General features: G+C 40.5%; 1 protein-coding gene across 2 annotated transcripts; it reads left to right on the top strand.

Annotated features, from left to right (window-relative positions):
* The first annotated feature begins 1,856 nt into the window (after positions 1-1,856).
* On the top strand, positions 1,857-13,058 carry LOC103145105 (sodium- and chloride-dependent GABA transporter 1-like). Of its 2 annotated transcripts, none has more exons than XM_007562382.2 (15): positions 1,857-2,219; positions 3,123-3,539; positions 3,913-4,044; positions 4,130-4,230; positions 4,335-4,444; positions 4,575-4,707; positions 5,336-5,470; positions 5,569-5,672; positions 6,279-6,403; positions 6,535-6,647; positions 8,330-8,461; positions 8,556-8,658; positions 8,889-8,989; positions 9,153-9,320; positions 10,997-13,058. In XM_007562382.2, exons 2-15 carry the CDS (start codon positions 3,308-3,310, stop codon positions 11,438-11,440), a joined length of 2,133 nt encoding a protein of 710 aa, XP_007562444.1. In that variant the 5' UTR covers positions 1,857-2,219; positions 3,123-3,307; the 3' UTR covers positions 11,441-13,058. The 2 variants fall into 2 exon arrangements, with proteins under 2 accessions (XP_007562444.1, XP_007562442.1); XM_007562380.2 differs by having other exon boundaries at positions 3,069-3,539.
* Positions 13,059-14,198: the final 1,140 nt, after the last annotated feature.

Genomic DNA, 14,198 nt, shown 5'->3' with positions numbered 1-14,198 from the left:
CTTGTTTGTCTTGGCAGCCATTTCAACCTTTGTCATTCTCTTGTCCTCTTTGGATGATGGAAGGAGAATCTTGGCTTCATCAGATCATCTCCAAAGCCTGGAGAAATAATTCATAACCTAACCGTGCTTTGAACTTGTTCACAGCTTCAGCGAGGTGCGTTTATTGGTCTTCATGATGCTGTTAATGTTCTCCCACAAAATCACGAAAAATATTCGTTTTTCAACAACTTTGGCCTTTTTCTAAATATTTTTTTTAAGGTATGTGTTTATGTCTTGTACAAAAAACATAAGACAAATTACCAGACGGAAACAGTTTCACCCTTTTACAAATTCTTCTCGTCATCCTTACACAGATTTTACAGCCACTGGGCCTGTAAAATGGGGAACTAGCGGTTCAGTCTAAGCGGCACACTGAAAGCCATTAAAAAGAGAGGACAAGTAATTCCAGCCTAATGGAGCACATACGGCAGGCACAAGGAGCCACATGAAGGCTTCCTGCTGAAATGAAAAAAAAAAGACTGAGGGTCCGCCGGTGGAAAAGTGCAGCGAGATAAATCATAAAGCTCCGGGGTTCAGGGGTCAGCTGGCCGGGTGTGCATGTCACCAGCCCCATTGGACACGCCTGCGTGCTCCATCAGCAGGTGTATAAATATGTGTCATGTTTCACACTTTCATGTCTGCAGGGACAGCAAACCAGATGGGATTTTAAATGCTGCATTTCATGTGGCAACATTTAGTGGGTTAGTTCACCCCTCATTGGTTTACCATCTGGTGCCCTCTCAGCCCCACGATAGGAGAGGAGCGTTCACACCGCACTTGTAAACGCTCCCGATGTCTCTCTGTGCCAGAGCGCATTTCCAGCAGTTTACATCGCAGTGTGCGCCGCGCCGCCTCCTACACAACTCTTAAAAAGGTGTATTTCTGCGAGAACACGTGCTTCATGTGGGACACAAAGTAAGAGCGTGGAGGCAAATTGCAAAAGCTTCAAGTAACAAAAAAAAGAGGAAAAAAAAGTTGCAAGAAAATCAAACAAGTTGACTCGCTTATTAAGCAAATCACTTACCAGAGAGTTAGATCCTCTTGTTTTCTGTCTTGTCTTCTTCTACTTTCCATATTTTATTTATTTTTTTTTTTACGACAAGCAAAATTTAAAAAGCAGGAAAAGGAGAAAATTCGGCGCATTCCTCTCGGCGCTGTTTCCATCTTTTGCATTTTCTTTACTTTTTAAAAAGAATAATTGCCAGAGTTTATGCTCTTCCAGTTTATCCTACTCATATCATCCCAGCACTCGTGAAGGCGTCGGGTTTACAGGCTGAGTTAGACAGCCAGTCACTGTTCCCTCCCTTTCTTTTATTGACGGGCTCCCTTTATCTCAATTTGCCAAGAATTGCCAGACAGCCGCCGACTGGCCTCAGCCTCCAAAATGCACTACGCGTTTGGACACGACGGGGCTGCGTTATATTTACCCCTCATATGTTGCCATTTTGCACCTCGGCCATATTCTAATACTGGTGGGGGGTGGGGGGAGGAAGAGGATGAGAGGAGGATTCGGGGGGGTGGGGGGGGGCTCACATTTCGAACTGCTTGGTGTCAATGCACACAATAAATAAATAAATAAATAAATAAATAAATAAATAAATAAATATAAAAATGTTTCATTTTAATATTTGGTAACATTCTTAAAACTTTCCAGCGTTTTTGGAAAATGTACTTCCAAAAAAAATAGAAAAAGAAAAGAAAATAATCCAAACTTGAACGGAGTGAAACCAAAATAATGTGATCTCGGCTCAGCCTATAGATGAGACTGAGGATGAGGAGGGGAGGTAAGGGGGGCGGAGAGGGGGGCGACTTTGAGATGACATTGAGGCTGTGTAGATGGGAGTTGAGTCTCTGGTTGTTGATGTTAGACAGTCGCACAAGGCGAAGCGGCTGCTGCCCGTGTTAATTCAACCTCCTCCTCTCTCTTTCTGTCTTCTCCTCCTCCTCCTCCTTCTTCATCCTTCTGGTCTTCAGCACTGCTCCCCGCTGGACAGCTCCCGCTTGGACCCCACGAACGCCGCATGGTACCCTTTAATGTCTTTTAATGGAAGTAAAATCTATTTATGTTTCAAGACACACCGGGAGTTTACAACTTGACCCGCGGGAGGAATCTTCGGATCCCTCGTTTGGAGATTTGTGGCAGTCAGCGGAGGCTCGGCGGTGCGGATCCCAGATTCACTGTGAGTAAAAAAAAAATAAAAAAAATGTTGTGTTAAATATTTGCTGTCTATATCTGTGGGAACCGGTTAATACGCGGCTCGGCTATTTGTCCCCTCCGGCAGCAGTCGGATTGACTGGATTGAGACTGAGGCTGCTGCTCTGCTGCTGAAGGGGGGGATCAAGTAAATATTTGCACACTTATCTCAAATCAACAGTCGAACATGCGGAGCTGATTTCTGTCTGCTTGGTGTTTGCAGATGCAAAGCGTCGCATTCTGGTGCGCAGAGTTCCCAATTAACATGGCAGAATGTGTGCAGCCTGATGCGTAAAGCTTTTACGCATTTGGACATCCCTTTTTTTTCCCGTCTCCACGGTGCGTTTTGTTTTCCAGCGTGTTAGAGACGTCCATCTGTCCACGCTTACTTTCAGCTATCCACAAAAATAACTGACAAGAGAATCTGTAGGTGTTAATTGGTGGACCTCGTTGAGTTTAATTTTCATAGGCTGGACACTACATTGGTACGGTGCGTCCTGCGTGTTTTGGAACACTTTGCACTTCTCCTTAGTTTGGCACATTTAAATTCGGAATTTGTTTAGACAACCATGTCTGTTGCTTTGTTTGTTTGGCTGTTAAATTCTGTGCAAGCTGATTTGTATGGAGGCAAGGCAGCATGCCTCTGCCATCAATGATTTGACATGAATGAAAAAAAAAAATAATAATGTTCTGGTGCCAAAATATCAGAGAATGAATCAGTCTGCACTTTAAAATGCGTCTTTGGAGTTGAAAAGTAAATGATTTGTTTAAACTGCTGCTGTTGATTCAGAGGAAATGAGTGTGGTACATTCTGTGTCCATCTTTGTTGAAACAGGTAACCGTTTTTCCTGCACCCTCAAACAACCAATCACTCTATCCACGATCTTAGGTTGACAACGACTGACCAGTCGTGTTCGCACAGGCTCCATCTCCAGACATTTGGTCCGAAGGTTTAGTTGTAGAACAAAAGAGTGGGGGGGCGGGGGGTAAAAAAAAACCGCGAAGCTGCTGTCTACGTGGACCGGTGCTGAAGCCTCCCGTCCGACTGCCAGGACCTTTGCCAAATCCAGAGACATGGCGACGAACGGCACCAAAGCGGATGGACAGGTCACAGAACTGAACGAGGTGGCCGCCAACAACGACAAGCCCAAGTCCCTGGACGTGAAGACCGACAAGAAGCAGAAAGACGTCCCCGCCAGAGAAACATGGGGAGGAAAATTTGATTTCCTCCTGTCTTGTGTGGGTTATGCAATTGGACTGGGGAACGTGTGGAGATTTCCCTATCTCTGCGGGAAAAACGGCGGAGGTAAATACTTCTTTCACTGTTCATGTATGCACACACTGAGTGAGCCATTCAGATCAACGATGCACATGATGGAGCTTATAATTTATCGACTCCAGAACAAAAAAAAGCATTGCCTATGTGTGTAACCCAGTGATGACCATTATAAACTGAATTTGGCTGCATTGAATTATAACTAGTATGCATTTTAATGTATAAATCTGAGTCTCCCTACATGATTGGGCAGATTTGATTAAATACTTCTGAATATGATGGCATTTGTAGTGAATTTGTGATGCATAAATAAATTGAATTGAAGCTAATTTAATATATTTCACCTGATTTGTGCAGCTTTGCATTGTCAATTCCTCAACCTGATGCACTTCTGTCCATCCAGGAGCCTTCTTGATCCCATATTTTCTGACTCTCATATTTGCTGGGGTCCCTTTGTTCCTACTGGAATGCTCTCTTGGTCAGTACACCTCAATTGGAGGGCTTGGTGTGTGGAAACTGGCTCCTATGTTTAAAGGTACAATAAAAATAAATTCAAAATGCAAATGCAATCCTTTTGAAATTATTTTCAAAACACATCTAAATCATTTTTTGAACGTCAGGTGTGGGCCTTGCTGCAGCTGTCCTCTCCTTCTGGCTTAACATCTACTACATTGTAATCATTGCTTGGGCCATTTACTACCTGTACAACTCATTTACCACTGTAAGTATTATTTAGAAAAACAGTGTGTAGGAAAATCTCAAAACTGGTCAAAATTGGGGAGCAAATTGTATTATTATTATTTTTTTTTTTTTTACATTTTCCAGGATCTTCCATGGAGCTCATGTCACAATATATGGAACACAGAAAAGTGTTACACAAACTACTCCATTCCAGATACCACCAATCTCACCAGTGCTGTGGTTGAGTTCTGGGAGTAAGATATTGATTTTTTGTGTTTTGTTTCTGCATGCCTCCCTCAGCGATATCAAAAGATGGCCTCCTCTGCTGCTTGTTTGCTGCCCTGTGCATATAATGGTATCGTCGCTGTTTCCCTCTACTTACAGGCGCAATGTGCATCAAATGACTGATGGCTTGGAAAAACCAGGCCAACTCCGAGTGCCATTGGCAGTAACACTGGCCATCGCCTGGGTCCTTGTGTACTTCTGTATTTGGAAAGGGGTTAGCTGGACAGGGAAGGTAAATGTTTTTTGTTTTTTTTGTTTTTTTGTGTGTGTGCTTTCCAATACCTATTTATGCTGGTTTCTAATAAGAACATGCGGCTCCCATGCAATATTAAACAGTCTAATACCTGCTCATCAATCTTTCAGATTGCATTCTGCATGCTCTGGAATTGATTTTTTTAAATAAGAGACCTTAAAAATAAAACTCACGCTCCCCTAATGCCGTTCTCCCGGCCTCTTGGTTGGCTCCTCTAATTCCAATTCTCCTGACATGTTTTCCGTTCCGAGTGTGGATTCCTGATAGGAGGAGCAACAATCAGCCATACCCCCTCGATCTGGATTTATCCCCCTTTCTCGCTCGGAGCAGTTTCTCCCCCGTGTGACGCCATATTTTAAAAGTCAAGTTCATCACGTGACCATGCCAAAAAAAAATTTGTTTTGGTCACAGCCAGACCCCTTCCTCCTCCCCTTCACATCCCCCCCCCCCTCCAATCAAATAAATTGCTTCCTGAATATCTCAGAAATGTGGCTGAAGATTGACTATGTGAGTTTGTTGTTGTTGCCTTCACGACTCTCATGAAAACATATGTTGCAGCTTGAACATTTTCGTGGATTTCCACTGATCACCCCCTCACATCTTCCAGGTTGTTTACTTCTCGGCTACGTACCCCTACTTCATGCTGTTTATTCTCTTCATACGTGGGGTGACCCTACCTGGAGCCAGAGACGGAATCTTGTTCTATATCACCCCTGACTTTGAAAAGCTGAAAGAATCTGAGGTAACGGCATGCTATTATGGGATTTGTTCCTACGTGCCGCATGCTGGAGTGAGCAGAGCCCGGCCTCACGCAGCTAAACTCTTCTGCTCCTCTGTCAGGTATGGCTGGATGCAGCTACGCAGATCTTTTTTTCCTATGGACTGGGGCTGGGGTCGCTTATAGCTCTAGGTAGCTACAACACGTTCAATAACAATGTTTACAGGTAAGTGCTGCTGATGATTCATGAACTACATTTGATTTATAACATCACAAGGGAGAAAGCTGCTGATATTGAAAACAGATATTGCAGAAAGGTGTATAAAATTCGCCCCCATTCAAGGATGCTTTAAAAGACTTTAAAAAAAATGTCTGACTATTGTGGCTGTTTGGCATGAATAGAGCATCAGTCTGAGGTCAAGGCTCTTTCTTTTTGTTCTGTTCTGTAAAAACAAAAACTATTACCGTGATGCCTGAGTGTTTTCTCTAACAGCCTCTCATTCTGGGTCGCATAATCAGTTACGTAAAATAGTTCCATTCAAATTAGCTTGTTTGTCGCTTTTTATTCAATATAAGGTAATTTTTCATTTCATTCAAACAGAATATGTGTATTTCATCCACAAGGTTTTACACTTTCACGTTAAATCTTGCAGTAAAAGCACTCCCACAGCTCTTCTTTCTGGTTTACCTGCACTCTTTTTTTATGTATTTTTATTTTTTAGAAGGGTTAACATAGGATGGAGAGAAAAAGTCAATTTAAACCTTTCACAACATCCCCATTTTTTATTTCTTTTTTTAATATATATGTATATATATTATTTCCTCTCCCCAGAGACTCTGTCATTGTGTGTTGCATCAACTCATGCACCAGCATGTTTGCTGGCTTCGTAATCTTTTCCATTGTTGGCTTCATGGCGCATGTGACTAAGAAAGACATTGCGGACGTGGCAGCCTCAGGTAACTGCACATGGCAGTGGCTTCAGTCACTGTTACTCTCTGCTATCCCCAATAATCATAACATTAGCATGCTGTTTTGGCAGCTTCAAGAGTGATACATTTTACAATAATGCTTCCTATTTACTATCCAGGTCCTGGCTTAGCTTTCCTTGCATATCCAGAGGCTGTAACCCAGTTGCCCGTATCACCTCTGTGGGCCATTTTGTTCTTCTCCATGCTGCTCATGCTGGGGATAGACAGTCAGGTAAGGGGCTTGGTGATGATCTGCTCATGGGCTGACCTAAATTTTTAAAAGCAGTTACATATCATGCAGCTCACCTCTGCTCTCTGCATGATAAGCATGCAATTTGCTCCTCACAGATAGCTGTAGCTGAGCTTTGACATTAGTTGTCAAAAAAAATAAAAAATAATTCAACCTTATCACCTCCATTTGCATTGCAGGCTTCACTGTTTCTTTACTATGTGTGTGTGATTTTAATATGGCTCCAAATGGCCGTGACCAAACAAGATTTAATGCAAAACACAGAAATTACGAAAAAAAATTTCCCCTCATATTTTGGTTCCTTCCTATTTGTGTAATCAGATGTTCTCATCAGAAACGAGCAGTAAAATAAATTAATTAATAAAAAAAAAACATGCCCATTATTATTTTTTTAATTTACAAATATTAAATTGAAAATAATACTTCTGCCTTGATTCACTTCATGTTTAAGATAAAAAACACTAGGAAGGAGAAAGGAAAAAATGATCTGTTCCCGTTTCCTTGACAAGAACCTGATCCTGCGAAGTCTGACTGCGTTGTGTGCCATTTCTTCTGATCTCCACAGATTTCACCACAAAACATAAAAGGACATAAAAATAAATCCATTATCCTAAATATTAATGAGGTTGAATGAGGATAAAAATAATAATGATTAAAAACATTTGTCATTGCGCTGTGTGCCTGATTTCAGGAAAAACTCAGCCCAGTGAAATATGGGCAATGATGTGAAACTGGGGTGTGGACGGTGTCGAAATGTATAAAAATTAGCATTTTTCGATGTGGAGATAATGGATTCTTTGTATTCATGTCTGTGTTAAAATCAGCTACATTAATGTCATGTTGAGCATGTAAAATATTTGACATGATGAAAAAAAATGTGAAAAACAAACAACAAATGGATTATGTTTTCATTTAAAAATACAAATTGTTCAAAACATTTTTTTAAGACTGTAATGATTATGTTGAAATTTGTTTTGATTAGGTTTGATTTTCATTTTTTAATTTAGAAAACATAATATCAGGCAAAGAAAAATAAGATACCATCCACACCTTATACTCCAAGCTTCATTAGCTGGGTTTATGCTTCACCCTGTGACATCACAGATTACATATGGTGTTTCTCGACATGCAATATAAAATACAGCAGAAGTCTGTGTAAAATACGCATACTCATCTGTACTTTTAAAATTTTTCTATTGGCTCTATGATTATTTTTCATGCTCTTGTTCATTTGTATTTGTAAACATCTCTGAGGTGGACAGAAGTAATAGCGCCTCCTACAGTAAGAGACCAGGATGGTAGCAGAATTCTGCGACTGTCTAGTTATATGAAAAAAATGACCATTTTTTTTCTTTTTCTTTTTTGCCAGAATTTTTGTTTTTATTTGAAACATGAAATTAAACAATTAAAAACAAATCACCATTCTATGCCAACTTGTTGATCATACCAAAAATGACACGAATCCGAATCTAATATTCAGCATTTTTTCCGCTCACTTTTGTTTTTCATGACTGGATTTTGATGAGAAGTGAGAAATTACCAAAACATGCACTAATCCCAAATATTTCCAAAACAACAGAGAAAGAATCTGAAAGCAACCAGGTGCGAGCAGTACACATATTCAGGCAGATGTTTCAAGCCGCTCCTGTGATTGTGTCCTTCAGTTCTGCACCGTCGAAGGCTTCATTACCGCCCTGGTGGACGAGTTCCCCAGAGCTCTTCGAGGCAGACGAGAGATCTTCATCGCCGTTGTCTGCCTCGTGTCCTATGTGATTGGACTTTCAAACATCACACAGGTACAGCAGGGCAGTTCTGTATCAATGAGCCTTTTTCTGTGTTTTGCCTTTTCTAATATTTCTTTTTTTTGTTGTTGTTGCTATTTGTAACCAGGGTGGAATCTATGTGTTCAAACTGTTCGACTACTACTCCGCCAGTGGGATGTGTCTGCTGTTCTTGGTCTTCTTTGAGTGCATCTCCATATCTTGGTGTTATGGTGTGTTTTCTATTCTCTTTCATTTCAATATAACCACAAAAATGACTCCTGAAAAAACGAAATCTGGTCAAGTGCGAGTGCGTTGTCGTGTTTTACCTGCTTCAGAGTCTGCTCAGCCGCAAGGTCGCGAGCACTCATGTGTCATGCCTCATCATCATGCATGGCGGCTCTCGGAAGATACAAACCAGTCAGATGTGAATATTTTGGTCATGCGTTCATTTGTCCGGCAGGTGTGAACAAGTTTTACGACAACATCGAGGAGATGATTGGCTACAAACCCTGTGTATGGTGGAAATTGTGCTGGGTTGTGTTCACCCCTCTCATTGTCGCTGTGAGTATTTTGAGCTAATAGGATAGTACATCTAAAGTCACGACATGAAAGATGAAACAATAAATAAAGTCAATATTACCTGCCTGCAGCCATTCCAGGCTGAGGCAGCGCTGCCTGTAGTCAGAGGTGTCAGGATGCATAAAGCGTCTCTTGTCTCCCACAGGGAGTGTTCTTGTTCAGCGCCGTACAAATGGTTCCCCTCACGATGGGAGACTATGTGTTCCCAGGCTGGGGTCAGGGAGTGGGATGGCTCATGGCTCTGTCCTCCATGGTTCTCATACCAGGATACATGGTCTACATGTATCTCGGGCTCAAGGGCACTTACAAGGAGGTGAGATGAAAAGGTTCATTACCCCACATCCCCCATTTCATTCCTCACATCCACCGAAGTTGTAACCATTAGGGTTTGGTATCTCACTTTTCATAGATTGAAACACAAAAAACTGACCATCATATTACAGATGCGTGATAATTTCCTATTTAATCAAGATTTACTTATTTGCTGACTCAACTGAATCAGACAATTCAAATTGAAATGATAAATTAGAATGAAGCAAGGAAATAAATATTTGCAGCTAAATAACAATAAAGCGTTCTATTGTTTAAAGATAAAAATCTGTCTCATTAAAAAGCCTTGAAATGTAGAAACAGTACATTGAGCCTCAGTGGAATATGGAAAATCTGTGATGCAACAGATGTGCTTGTGAGCCAATCAGCATAGAAGATAAAGCTGTATTTTTTTAGATTGTGCACATTGAAAAGTACAGCTAAGTTAACCTTCCATTGAGGGATTCTGAATATGGCTCTTTGGTAGAAAATATCAATTTATGGACATGTAGAGGATGGAGAAACTGATCTCATTGTTAAAACAGACACTGACAGTAAAACCGACTGGTCTCTTTTTAAATATAATTAAAAATAATCTAAAAATAATGGTAGAACTTCTTTTTTTTATTCAAATGTTGCACAAAAACTTTTAAACTAGTTGGCACCATTTCTAACCAATGTGCCACACAAGTAGCAATAAATGTTTAACCATATGATCCATGTGAAATAAAATGTGCTGGACTGACTAGGTACCAAAATCACATTGAAAGTTTAATTCAGAATTCTTAGCATTATATCTGTGTCACCTTTTTCAAACAGCAGGAGTTACCACTGGTAAAATAATTACCCTTTGATAGTGAGAATGGCAATGAAAGAACAATCTTCAAGAGGTTTATTAAATTTCTTTTTACCTTCATCACATCAGAATGGGTGCAAGCATATAAAAACCCATGTAACTATATTTCAACCATTTACTTCTCATCTATGCTGCACATGTGTAGCACTGATACAGCAGCTATACAACTGCAATGACTTAATATTATGACTTCATCTATGCATACTATGCGGCTTGCATTGATAAAGATCCACTCATCTCAGTATGCTGGCTGCTTGAAACTAAAGGAAAACTGGCAACTTGATGCATTTTTTGAGTAATTCAGACAATGACTATCTTACCACTTTGAGGCACTAATAGAATATTAATATGTCATCATCAGAGGGTTAGTTGCTCATTACATATGAAAAAAGAATGAAACAACATGACGTAATCATGGAAAAAGTAATGTACCGCTATAACTTTAACAAATGTATTTTAAGAAAGGGAGCAGCACATCAAATGGGACACACACTTAAAACTATGGCAGGATTTGATGTTGAGTGAAATACAGCACATTTTCTAACATTTAGATACACATAATACAGATTTTTCAATTCACCAGCATTCAAACATTTGATTGAGCTAATTAAAGATGTTTACATGAGTGTAAAAGCATGTACCTCGAGGCATGGAAAGGTGGATTGAATGTACAACAACCTATTCCTATCTCTTTAAAAGTTGTACAAAATTATCAAGGAATGCAGAGACCAACACCCAGAGAAAAGCATCTGTACCTGAATTATTAGAACTAATTTTGTAAGCTCCTCTTTAGCATTCTCATTCGCTCTGTTTTACTCTCCTAGCGACTTCGAATAATGTTCCAGCCTCCCAAAGTTGTCAGGAAATGTCAGGAGAACGGACCTGAACAGCAAGTGGAAACCAACACGGCCAACCTCTCCAGCCCTGCCAATCCTACCACCCCCGCTAGCACCACTAACCCAGCTCCCGCGAACCCAGCCAGCCCGACCAGCACGGCTCCCGTAAACTCAACCAGCCCCGTAACACCTGCCAACCCGGCTCCTCCTCCACCAAACCCAGCCTCGGCTTCTAGCCCGGTAAATCCGTCGACGACTCCCGCTGCCACTATTACCACCACTGTCACTACAACCAGTCCGGTTAACCCGACTGTCAAAACTGTTAGCCCGACCAGCCCAGCTCCTAACCCAACTAGCCCAACAGAGCCCGTTAATCCCCCTAACCCGACAAGTCCGCCCTCTAACCTGACCAATGCTGAGGCCAATGTGTAGACAACAACAAAACCCTCATGGAGCATGTAGTCAAAAGAGAACATTACAAAGGACTTCCAAGATTTTAATTGATTCACCTACCTCCAGGGGCAATTTGTGATCAAAACAGATTTTCCAACCATGCTTAATTTTTCTGTATTTGTTAAATTAAGCCAATGATGTCTTATTGTTGGTTTGCGTTCTGAAAACAAAGTCAAAGACTGTTAGTGTTCACCGATACAACCGTAATTCAGAGAAAAAAAAAAAGTAAACATACTGTGTAATACTGTGAGAAGAGAAAAAAAAACTATAGAGTTATAGATTAGAGATTTGTTGAATATCTTCATGAATCAAGTAAATACCGTGTGAATATAGTAGATTAAGTAGTTAAACAAACTTGACATCGCGGAAGAATGCAAGGGATGCCGTCAATTTCTTTGAGGACGTTTACCAAACCTCACACAGTTGTCTCTTTTTCCAAACTTTGCTCTCTGTGAGGTAAAACTATAAGCCGCAAGGCGAACTGGGAGCTCGGAGTAAGCACAATGCCAATAAGAAGTTCGTGTTTAGGAGCAATCTGGAGACGTCCAGAATCTGTTGCAAAAGATTTTGTGTGTGAGAGAGACTGTTATTTTTTTCCTTATTTTTTCAGTGTAAAAAAAAAAAAAAAGAGAGTGATAAAACTTTTATGTGATCAAAGCATTTTTAGAATTATTTTTAGGATGTTTTATACTATGTATGTTGAAGTGGAGGACCAAAATCAATAGGCAGACAAAAGCAAAAACTATGCCATTGAGTATTCGGTTGGCAAAGCACAGGGTACAAAGAAGTACAATGAACAAAAAAAAAAAAAAAGAGAAGCAGCAGCACACGGTTTGAAAAGTGATTTGCAAACATTGACTATCCCTTAATGCTGACAGTCAATCCTGTTTACGTTTTGCATGCTTTCCTCAGGAACACCATTGAAAAGTTTCTCAAATGTCTCCTGAGAAAAAAAAAAACAGAAGAAGAAGAAGAACAGAGACGGCCTTAAGCCAACACACCAATTTCAGCCAAGCGATAGTCTGTTTACATGACTGGGCAGATCTACAAAATACTTACACTTTATATGCTAGCACAAAACAACCGGGACCAACTCTGTGTTTAAGTACAGTCATGTTTTCTTTTTCTCTATGTGTCATGATCAATCATAGTCCGATCAATATGTATTCAGCAATACATATGTAGATGTTTAGGTGCAGACCAGTCAGCAAAGTGGTCTGTTTCTCTTTTTGTTTACGTTGTCTTTGCTTTACCGGGGGAGAGAGAAAGAAAAATAATAATAATTTTAAAAAAAAAGAACAAAAAGCACAAAAGCTTTCCCAGACTTTTGCCATGGCGTGTTAGGACAATGTGAGTTTGCTTCTATGGCAGCTACCGTGAAAGGCATGTGGTTGAAACAGAACATGTTTACTTTGAAAAGCAAAACAACTGAGCGAAAATGTGAAATGGCTACAGTTCATGTCCTATGAATTTTGTATAAAGTTACTCTACCACAGTTTTCTCTGGAAGTTTGTTGTAAAACTGTACCGTGTAAAACATGTAACTGTGAATGTCTGTACTACATTGGAAGTTATTGTCTAAATGTTGAAAAAAAAAATATGGAGTTGCTGTTTTCTGCAATAATATTTTGATCACAGAAGCTAAAGCACATATCTGACAGATATATAAGAAATGATTATGGAAAATGAAGATACTGATGATTATATTAAAAATAGAAATTATGTCTAGTAAAATAATATTGTTTTGTATATTTTTAACTGTCTCACTGCCTAATGTAAAACATAATATAAACATGATATGTATCTAAATGGTGTCAAATGATAAAGCACGATTGTTATGTTATACAAACAGAAAAAAGACTGAAAAAATAAAGAGTTATAGATAAAATAAGCAGAACACATGGCTGGCATATGTCCCTAAAACAACGTGTCATTAATGTAGCAGTGTCTCTGGTAACAATGCTACCAGAAAATTAGGTCAGCTATCTTATTAAAAGATGTACGCTGCTCTGAATCCTCCTGCAGTAATTGGCTGTTGTTTCCTCTCTTGTAAATAAGCCCTCTCCGTAGAGTATTTCCCGTCAATAGATGTAAAAACACTCTGAGACCTAATAAAACTTCAAAAGAGGGATTAAGTGAAAGAAAACGCAACACTTGATTCATCTCTTTCTTAGTTTTACATGTAGGCCAGGTGGGATGTGCAGAATTAAGTAAATCTTTTCCTCAGTAGTTTGGGCTTTAAGATGACATCCAGCTTAACTTTACCAGGAGGGGACAGAAGAAACTGATCATAACAGCAAAAGAGAAAGGAGTCTGGCTCCCATCTGTGTGTGTGTGTGTGTGTGTGTGTGTGTGTGTGTGTGTGTGTGTGTGTGTGTGTGTGTGTGTGTGTGTGTGTCAGAAACACAAGCTGATAGAGAGAGAGGTCTCAGCATCACCACAGAACAGCTCTCACCTCGGGGGCATGGCGTGCTCGCCCGCCCCGTCTCCTCTGCTTCTGAGCGTGTTTGTGTTGGTGTGTGTTTAGCTCGCCATCCCCACCCTCCCGCCGCCTTCCAACCGCCTCCCCCAGTTGCTGCTTCCATTAGCTTCCAGTGTGATAAAAGAGACGGCACCAGCTGACACCGCCACAATGACTCGCCGTGGATGAAAGAATGAGACGTCCCCTCCGGTAGCTCGTGGCAAACCGGTCCGTTTGTGGACGCAAGCTCGTTTCTGCGCGAGACGGAAGGAGAAAT

This window comes from Poecilia formosa, unplaced genomic scaffold (assembly GCF_000485575.1).
Source record: "Poecilia formosa unplaced genomic scaffold, Poecilia_formosa-5.1.2 Scaffold135, whole genome shotgun sequence".
Classification (NCBI taxonomy): Eukaryota; Metazoa; Chordata; class Actinopteri; order Cyprinodontiformes; family Poeciliidae; genus Poecilia; species Poecilia formosa.
Note: the sequence above shows the minus strand (reverse complement) of the source record. Positions and strands in the feature narration are given on the sequence as shown.